Source organism: Calliphora vicina, chromosome 5 (genome assembly GCF_958450345.1).
Source record: "Calliphora vicina chromosome 5, idCalVici1.1, whole genome shotgun sequence".
In the NCBI taxonomy this organism is placed as follows: domain Eukaryota; kingdom Metazoa; phylum Arthropoda; class Insecta; order Diptera; family Calliphoridae; genus Calliphora; species Calliphora vicina.
In genome coordinates, this window is record NC_088784.1 from 56,751,548 (window position 1) to 56,762,059 (window position 10,512).

At 30.6% G+C, this 10,512-nt stretch overlaps 1 protein-coding gene across 1 annotated transcript; it reads left to right on the top strand.

Annotated features, from left to right (window-relative positions):
- The first annotated feature begins 2,221 nt into the window (after window positions 1-2,221).
- LOC135962226 (23 kDa integral membrane protein-like) lies at window positions 2,222-10,017 on the top strand. Its single transcript, XM_065514040.1, has 4 exons — window positions 2,222-2,287; window positions 9,254-9,445; window positions 9,508-9,672; window positions 9,742-10,017. The coding sequence occupies exons 1-4, from the start codon at window positions 2,222-2,224 to the stop codon at window positions 10,012-10,014; spliced, it is 696 nt and encodes a 231-aa protein (XP_065370112.1). The 3' UTR covers window positions 10,015-10,017.
- The last annotated feature ends 495 nt before the right edge of the window (window positions 10,018-10,512 follow it).

Genomic DNA, 10,512 nt, shown 5'->3' on the forward strand with positions numbered 1-10,512 from the left:
CCGAACGGTTTGCAAGATATGAGCCTGAGAAAATTATCACTTTTTTGCAAAAATAACACCGAGGTCCCACATCTTTGGGGGCCCATAAAATAGAACATGACTTTGGGCAAAACTGGTCTTTTTTTTGGTCTTTTATCACGTAGGATTATGGTTATATTTTTTCGTGTTGCACTGTGTAATTGAAACAAATTTATCCTCACAAAATCTTTTGCTGAATACGCGTCTTGTTCTGTACTAGTGTTGACAAACCAGTTTTCGAATCATTCGAAAAACCGGTTTATTTCCAATTTTTCGGTTTTTTTAAACCGGTTTTTACAAAAGGACGGTTTTCGAGTTATTCGACAAACCGGTTTTTTGTATCGATTACTTCTAATAACTATCTATTCCCCTTTTTAATTTTAAACAAATTTTAATACAAAAATGTCATCCAATGTTAGTAAACTTTAACAGATAGAAGTCAGAAAACATATCGAGCTAAAAATAATCAGATGGCTTTTTAACGTCACCTGTAATATATTTGGCTTGTTGTACCGTATGCAGTAACACTTCTTAATTGACTTTTTGGTCAGAACTAAATGAAAGTTCATCAAACTCTGATTTAGAATATATTGAAAGTGACTCGCAAAATTTAGAAGCTCAGCTCAGTTTAACATTAAAAGAAGTTCAAAATCTACACAAAAGAACTAATATTGCAACAACGAGCGACTTAAAAGAAAATTTTAATTATTTGGACAAATTTTCAAAACTATCGAATTAAATCTTTTATACAATGCAATTTTAACAGATAGTCCATGTTTCTTCTTTAATAAAAAATAATTTAAGGAAAAAAATACAATTAAAATTAACTATTAATTTATAAAATATCAATTAATATTCTATTAATATACATCCTTTCTTTTGACTGAACGATTTTTTAATTTGTTTTAATAAAAAAAATAATTTAATATACCTTAATTCTTAAATTGACAAAAACGATTGACTTTTGTACAAAAACCTTTTTGTAATACAATTGTGGAGGATAAATAAGATTCGGTAAATTACTTCTTATTTTAATTTTCTATGAAGAAAAGAGTAAAGGTACTACGTTCACATTGTTGAAATATTTGACAAAAATGCATGAACACAAAAAAGCAACATTTCTCTTTCCTTTGCACAAATAATTACTTAAATAAACCAGCCATCATTATTATATTGTTTGAAGTTGCTGTTTGCTCCTATTTAAGTCATCTAAGATTAAATAAACATTTGCTCAAACATGAGGTTACGTTTTGTTTGTCGAATATTTGATCAATGTAAACGTACCTTATGACTTATAATAAAACATTTTGAAATATTAGATATCATTAGGGGAATCACAATTTTGTAGCAGTTCAATGTCTATAATCTAAAGTTAAGATTATGGTTGAGTTCCAAAACATAAATAAAATTTGCAGTACAATCTTTATCAAAACAAAGCAATAGGGTTCGACCGTAACCAGTTTTTCTGGCCGAAACTGAACCTAATATTCGGCCAGATCTGAAACAAACCGAACATTTTAAATGTACTATGTATTAATTTATAAGTGACTTGCTTATCCCTCTACATTGTAAACTTCATGAATATTTTTTCTTTGAATTTTATTTATAACATTCGATACTTGTTGTTAATTTAATATTCCATAGCGTTTTTCTTTACAAAAGATTCGGTACTCGGTCAAATTTGCCCAATCAACGAATATTATTAGGCAGATTTTTCATAATCCGAAACCGAATATTCAGTCGGACTCTACAAAGCATTTATGTTTAGATTCTAAAAATATCAGTTATACTCTTAAATTATTGATCAACCCGTCAATAATCTATTTAATATAAATGTTAATTCCAGAATTTGTAGTATAAATGGAGAGCGCACAACTTTATACATTACTGTGTTAGAATTTGATTATTTTAATATATGACCAACAGAATTAACAAATAAATACATATAAAAACATTTGTTTGTTACTAGAATCGTATAAACAAATTATGATAAGATATGAGTAGCAATTTCCACATTTCAAAGTAGGTAAGTCTCCATTATTAAAAAAGAAACCATTTCCAAAATCTAGTTGTTAATAATCCGTCTAGTGCATATAACGAAATCAATCAACACAACAATTAATAATTCAATTAATAAATAATTTCATATGTTAATTACTATTTGAGATCATCGGATATACATACATATATAATATTTTAAATAATGGAGCGTTTTTTCAAATCTCCAATTATTAATTACATTTTGTACATTTGTAATGCTGTATTTGCGGTAAGAGTTTTTTATTTAATCTTCAGTTATACAGTTGAAAAGTGTACAAATCGTCATTCTTATTTTTATGCATGCTTGTGATAGATTTTATGATTTCGATCGAAGTTTGGTAAAGAAAAATAGGTAACAAACTAACACGTTTTTCTTTTGTATAACAAACTAACAGAATAGAAAGTGAATAATACAGCAAGTTAGAGTGCTCTAATTGGCTAAGCCGAATTTTGTATGCGAATATTTTAAATTTAATTTTTGTTATGTGAAACATTTTTTTTTTGTTAAAATCGATTTTATGGATTTTTTATATAATTTTGGTATGTCTTGGTATCAGTCTTGCCAATTCTTAGTGAAAAAATAGGTATATTCTTTGCAAAATATGATTTTCTTTTGTAGTATTGAATCATAATTTTGGACATCAATTCGTATGGTACTCAATTCCCCTGCTTTTGGATGAATTCTGCTGCTCGCAAACGTTTGCTGCTGTATAGGCTTGCCACCTTTTGAAATTTCCAAAACGTTACACCACTAAACGATCAGAGAAAAATTCAAACAAATTTATAATAATTATCCTATTTATTAAAATCAAATATATATTAATTCCTTTTGTTCCTATAAGGAGCATAGGGTCGTAATTTTTTTTTATTTATTAAAATCAACTATAACATTTATTTTAATTGTGTAAAATCTACTCATAAAACAAAAACGTAAATAAAATAGGAATAGTTAATATTAATAGGAACAAAATTAATGTATGTATGTTTATTTGCTTATATCAGAATAAACCACTGGACCGATGCTCTTGACATTTGTTGTGTATGTTCCCCTATATCTGGAAGAACAAACAGGCTATTTTGAAATTTAAAGTGGGCGAAGCACTTCCCATACAAAGTAAATAGTTATTATGGAATATCTGGAGAACTATAACTTTGAAAGCCGTAAAATTTCGCAGAATTTACTTCGGTATCATTTTGAGCATCTTGGCTAAAAATGGGTGTGTATCGTATGTTACAAAAACCAAATTTTACAAGAGAGCGTTATTATTATTAAATTTCTTTACTTTGTCTGGTATCTGGATAACTATCACTGTGAAAGTCTTCGAACTTTATACGATCCAATTTCTTATCTAACCAAAAATGGGACTGATCGGAATAGAGGATGTGGCACCTTCCATAGAGAGTAAATAATTATTTTAGAATATCTGAAAATGGGAGGGATTGGATTATTTGAAAGTAAATAGTTATTTTCAAATATCTGGAGTATTATAATTGTGAAATTCTTCAAACTTTATATAAATCAATTTCATATTACGGCACGAAGTTTAACCAAAAATGGAAAGGATCGGAACAGGGGGTGAGTCAACTAGCACACAAAGTAAAATACATATCTTCAGAACTATAATTGCGAGATTCTTCAAACTCTGTCCGAATAGTTCTCTTATCAATATACATAGTTTGGCTGAAAATGGTCGGGTTGGGATTAGTCCATACAAAGTAAATAGTTAATTTCGAATATCTGGAGTATTAAAATTGTAATGTATTTAAACTTCGTATGAATCAAATTCTTATCACTGTACGGAGTTTAGCTAAAAATGGTCTGGATCGGAATAGTGGGTGTGGCACTTTCCATACAAAGTACATACTCAATTTTGTATATCTGGATAATTAAAATTGTCTGAAAATTTATTTTTTATAATTTTACCTAATTTGTTTCAAAATAGCTTATAAAATTTTTCACATATTTTTATTTTACAACGTTAAGCTATTATTTAATAAAGTTTAATTATTTCAGTCCTTAATTTTAAATTTATATTTTTAATCACTTTTAGCAGCTTTTATTAAAGTAATAAATTCAACAAACTCAGCACATCTTAAGCTGAAATTGAAATGGACCAACAACTCACCTTTAACTAAAGTTACAAGCATCCTAGATCGACTATCGTACCATTTATTTTTCATGAATGTTAAATAATGTTTACAGTATACCGCAAACATTTTTTGATATATAATTTAATGAGATTTTTCGGAACTCATAGAATTTAATGCACTAAAGCTACGTTTCCGCATACACCGTAATCGGCACCGAAAACGAAATTCCATACATCCGAAAAAATGTTCTAAAACGAATTACGGTGTGTGCGGAAACGTAACTTAAGTGTATAGTTAAATAGTGATATTCAGTATTGAGAAAATACTATAATTCAGAAAATAAAGCATCCTTGTCTATAGGTATTTCCAATTTTTTTATATTTTTTTTTGGTAATTAATGTTTTTTCAAAACGGGACAAATGGCGTCCCGTTCAGAGTATCGTCGGGACACGGGACATTCGACTCTAAAACTAGTCTGTCCCGACGAAAACTGGACGGTTGGCAATGATTTTGCAAGCTCTTGTTGAGTTTTACAACAATTTTCATGGAGTAATGCCTCCAATTCTTGGTCTTAAAATTTTTTTTGGCAAAATTCAGAAATCCCGGGAAATTGTGGGAGAATTCTCGAGAATTATTTTCCTGAGTTTTATGTGATGTTTTTTGAACTTGACTTTCTCGAAAAGAAGCTTAAAGCTCAAAAACAAATGCAGAAGATTTAACCCAAATAGACCAATAACAAGTTCATTATTCAAAATTATTCCAAAAACTCCTGAATATTCAGGCCTGTCACAGAATTCTATTCCGATCGAAAGTGGAATTATTTTAGTATTTTAATTTTTCACAAAGAGTAAACGAAACAATGAATTTCGATTTCACGGAAAATAAAAAAATGCGGGAAATGAAAACTCATGTTGGGTTTTTGGTTATTCACCCCTATAATGTATGTATGTCGTCGACACCATAGGGTACAACTAGAGACGCAACAGAGAGTAAGTTGAGAGTAACAATAATTTTCTCTTCACAAGTACTTGTGATATGTGAATTCAACACACTTGTGAGAGAATTAAACACATCAAAATACTTCAAATTGTAACTTTGATTTTCCGACTAAATACAGACCGAACAACTTTATTACACTTCTACACAATATTTGGCATTTTTTTGAATACTTTGCAGGACACTTTTATTTCCAAAACACATTAATTTTGCTCAAATGAAAAAAAATATTTTTTAATAATTTTTGACACTTTATTTTATTGTGGTAGAATTTAATTTATAGAACAGAGCTTAAATTTTTCGTATTGAAAATAAAACAAAATTTAAATAAATCAAAATTTATACATTTTTATAGAACTATGTGTGTCTGGTGAAAATTAAAAATGCACCAATACAACCTCAAAACTATGTACTAATACATTCTCACGACTTAGGTTTTTGACAACAGACTTAGGTTTTTTCCCTCTCAGTAACGCTTCTATGGATATATTATTCTATGGTCGACACACTTCGTAGTCGTTGTCACATCGAGTCGTCATCGACATCACCTCGACTAACAGTGTTGTGTTGATGTCGACATGCTATCGATAACTTAAAACAAATAAATATCATCTCTGTGGATTTTATTTGTTATTTGTAACGTAAAATGTTTTTTTTGCCGTGTGCACCCTGTAGTAGGGCAAAATTTAAAAAGAAGAAGACTAAAAGAAAGTTGGCAAAGTTTCCCTCAAGGCGAATCTATAGAAGGTGACGACAGAACTACAACAAATACAACATATACAAAAACAACATGTACTTTGTTTTTGTAAAAAGATAAGTGAACTGTCAAAGTTGCCTGTGGTTGTTTTTGCTTTTGGGTTTGTTGTATTTTTTGCCACAACAAACACAAGTGAATTGACAGTTCACTTGTCTAAACAACTGAATAAAAAAAATAATCAGCTGTTCTTCTGTCGTCACCTTCTATAGATTCGCCTTGGTTTCCCTGCCTAAGAAGAAGGTGGAGCCCGTGGCCGTCAGCAAAAGCAAAATCTGAATTTAAATTGAATTTTTTTTTTATTCATTTAATAACTTACAAATTTAAAACTAAACTTAAAATAAAACTTAAAACTACATAAAGTTAAACTTAAAACTAAAGAAAACAGAATCATAAAACTAAATCAGCCAACGCTGAGCCACGCCATCGCCAGCTCCATCCATCGTGGGACTACTTTGGCAGATCCGCACCATCAGTCCTGTGGTGCCCAGGTATTAAGGTTTTCGACCTAGTAAGTGTACCTCTTACCCGAACGACAGGACGAACAGAACCAGTCCTTTTAGATAATTTCTATATATAAAAAAAAAAATATAAAAAAAAAATTTAGTAAACAAAAAAAGGGGAAATATATATCTAGCTATATATTCGTTTATAGGCATACCTTACGTTAGTTGCTCGAAGCCAGTCCACTGGATGAAATTGGTCCAAGCGTGCGCGAGAAAGATAGGATTGAGCTCAGGCCTAGTTAAGATAATCCCGCGGTAGATTTGAACTCATAGGTTGCCGGAAACCAGTATATACACAAAAAAAATAACAAATTATTTAAAAGGTGATTATAATATATTTTTTTTGTTACTTACCTGAAATATCCGAACAGACTATAAAACGGACGGACAGAAAACCATCCTGCAACCACCTGTCGTCGAGAAACTTCCATCCTTGGGAGATCAGTCCAGCTAGCTATCTATCGTGAACCTGAAATAAAAGGGAAACTTGAAATAGAAAAAGAAAAAAAAAACTTAAATGAAACTTGAAACCCAAAATTTAAAAACTAAAATTTGATAAAAATTAAAACTGAAATTTGGTTAAATCTTAAAAACTAAAATCCTAAAAACTAAATTTTGTTAAAACTTAAAAACTAAAGTTTGTTAAAATCTTAAAACTAAATTTGCTAAAAACTAAAGTTGCTAAAAACTAAATTTGCCAAAAGCTAAAAACTAAATTGGATAAAATTAAAACTGAAAACTAAATGTTGTTAAAATCTTAAATCTAAAATCATAAAACTAAAGTTTGCTAAAATCTTAGAATTAAATTTTGCAAATATAACAAAAAGAAAACAAAATTTGCTAAAACTTAAAACTAAAATTCGTGAATAATTAAAACTTCAAATTTGCTAACCTTAAAATTAAATCCTAATGAAACTTTGTTAAATCTCTTACTTTAAATAAACAAAACCTTATATAATGTTTCAATGAATTTGTAAAGTCTTGTCATTAGTATGATGTGGTAAATTTTTAATAATCGGCGGTAAGTAGTGTGACTAAATGTTTGCAGGGAAGATCTGGGACGTCGAGGAAGATGACGTCATGGCGAGGATGAATCCTCGAGAGGGAGGGTCATAATTTGTGTATAGGTATGACCGTAGGGAGATGCAGGACTACTTTTGGCCCCTTTTTCTATTAAATACCCCAAATGCTGGTATGAATTTTGTGTCAGTGTGTGTCCGTGGTCCACATTGCCGGCAAGAACCACCCCATCCGGCGAGCTTTACCGCACAATACGCGGGCATACCAGCGCCGGTAGCAATCTGGCCACTCAGTCCCTTTTTGTTTATTTTGTTTTCTGTTAGTTTTCTTTTAAACAAACAGCTGACCACCACACCACTACATTTTGTATCGGATTCCAGTGAAAGTTAAAGTCAAAGAATAACAAGAAGGCAAGCCTCTAATTTTTTCTACAACAACAACTTCTCTCTGTTCTCATATACAAGTAGTATGTGAATTCAACACACTTGAGAGAGAGATTTATCTTCAAAACTTTTTCTTAAAAATTGCACAAAATTGCAATTCTAACACATACATTCACCATCATATCATATTTTTATTATAACCGAAACGTGTATATTTTACACAAACGAAAAAAAATATTTTTTAATTTTTTTGACACATTTGTAAAATTTCGTATTGGAAATTAATAAAAAATTCAAATAAACTTAATTTTTGCAGAAGTTATGGAATAAAAAGCGGAAAAATCTATATATAAAACCTTTCCAGGTCAAATATAATTCAAATAATTTGAGAATTGTTTGAATTTTTAAATTTAATTGTAATAAAAATTTGTTATAATTTTTAAGGTCGCTTTTTTACAACTCTGTGTGTTTGAGGAGTGTGGTGAAAGTGGATTGAAAACCATTACATAGAAATAAAATGATACCAATACATTCTTATAGTTAGGTTTTTTTTTACAACCGACTTAGGTTTTTTTTGACAGCGTTTCACTTCTTATTATTATTCTTGAGAACAGAGAGAAATTTCAAGTTGTACTCTTCCTCGAACGTAATAATATCTATAGTTTCAGTTTCATCAACCAAAGGTCCTTGGTTGTTGTTGTAGCAGCATGAACAATTTTACAATGTTTAATCTGGGGGTTCTGCAATACAAAGTCCATGAAATTGTGCTACTTCTGCTGGATGGGTCCCTAAATCTACTGGAAGTAGTGAAGTAGGGCTGGCTGGACAGTTGGAAATGTGGAGGGTATTATGAGGACCCTCACCACATGCTGGGCATAAGTTGAGGATGGCACGGTCTATGCGGGACCAGAAAGCATTAAGTCTGTTGCTCCATCCTGATCTTAGTTGTGCCAGAACGTCTCTTGTTTTCCGCTGCAAAATCTTCTAGGCGTCTGCTATCTGTTTTTGCCACTGTAAAATATTGGAAGCAGCTTATTCAAGTGGTGTCAGTATGAACTGATTGAATCTCTCCAGACCTAAAAATGTTTTGCCTTAAAAAATTATAAATGTTTGTCAATAGTTACCAATTGTTACCAGCGCCGTCGCCATGCATAATAGGAGTGATTATTTCAAACAGCTGACACCTTTTAAGGAAAAACTAACTACAAATAAGACCCTACAGACCGGAACAGAACACAAAACGCAAAGACTAATTGAGCCTTAACATGATATTTTTCGATATGGTATTGCAGCGCTTTCCAATACCTTTTACATGATACCAATATTTTATATGTTTCCTTTGAATTTCTATTTGCCAATTGTCTAAAAATTTTAGTATTCAGTGATATTCTTTGAATTATTACAAATAAATTATAATAAAAAATAATAAAAATTCTTTCTTTCAGGTATTTGGATTTACACTGATCGTTGTTGGTATTGTAATGATAAAGAAAATCGGCGATTTTACGAAATATCCAAATGCATCTGATATTAAAACACTGCCTACATTGGTCATTATATTGGGCTTTTTTATTGTAGCAGTAGCCATATTTGGAAGTTTTGGCGTGTTTGTAGAAAATACAATTTTCCTAACTATTGTAAGAATTTATTTTCAAGTGAATTTTCTGTGTAAGTGCAAAATAAATTTCCTTCATTTCAGTATGGTGTTGCAACGTTTGTGATATTTATCCTTCAACTGGCAATGATTTCATGGGTTTTTGTAAATATTAGCAAATTTCCCAACTCTAAGTCGGATTTAGTTCTCACGGCTTGGACGCAAAACTATCCGCAGTACTCATACCCCATGGATATTTTACAAATACAGGTAAGACAAATTTTATATTTGTCAAAATGTTCATATCAATGTTAACTTAAAATTATTTTTATTTTTTAGTTTAATTGTTGTGGTCGTTATGGACCGAATGATTATATCAGCGCTGGTATGGCGGTTCCAAATTCATGTTGTGGTAATTGGATTTTAGTGGACTGTCCCGACAAAGTTTTCCTTACCAAACCTGGTTGCTACATGGAATTTTATGATTTTTGGGCAGCCAACAACGATATTATTCGATTTGTCGGTATTGTTTTAGGAGTGGCTGAACTTATCTCCATGTTCTTTACTTTCCATTTTGTAAGAGCGTTACGCCAGTCGAACAATTCCTTTTAAATTTTTATAAAGCTTATAATTTAAACTTCAAACATTTTTATTTTAGAATAAATAAATTAAATTAATTAGTTTCAATTGAAGAAGTAAAATTGTATTTGTCAAAGGTGATGACAAGTGTTGCTACATTTCTGGAGGCTCATCGCAAAAAAGTCAATAAATGCAAATATAACTGATTTTGCATTTCAAAAACTCATGTAACATTTGCTAAAAAACGCACTTAAATTTATTTTAAAAAGCTTTGAAAGTTTTTGAAATAAAATATCAGTTATATTTGCATTTATTGGCATTTTGCGATGAGTGCCTTGAGGCATGCTAAACTCTCGCTAATATTTCTATTTGGTGTTAGACTTAAAAATACGGGACTTTTTCAAATTTGTTGCTTTTATTTTGAAACTTTTGTACAATATAAATTTATTCAAAGTATTGGCCATTGCTAGCTATGACTTTTTCCCATATTTCTGGTAACATATAGATTACGAGCCAATAGAACTGGGACCG

Bases quoted from the DNA above. Each gene is read 5' to 3' on its own strand.
- LOC135962226 (XM_065514040.1), top strand. From the start codon at position 2,222: ATGGAGCGTTTTTTCAAATCTCCAATTATTAATTACATTTTGTACATT. The intron at 2,288-9,253 runs GTAAGAGTTTTT...TCTTTCTTTCAG, and splicing joins TTTGTAATGCTGTATTTGCG to GTATTTGGATTTACACTGAT. The intron at 9,446-9,507 runs GTAAGAATTTAT...CCTTCATTTCAG, and splicing joins ATACAATTTTCCTAACTATT to TATGGTGTTGCAACGTTTGT.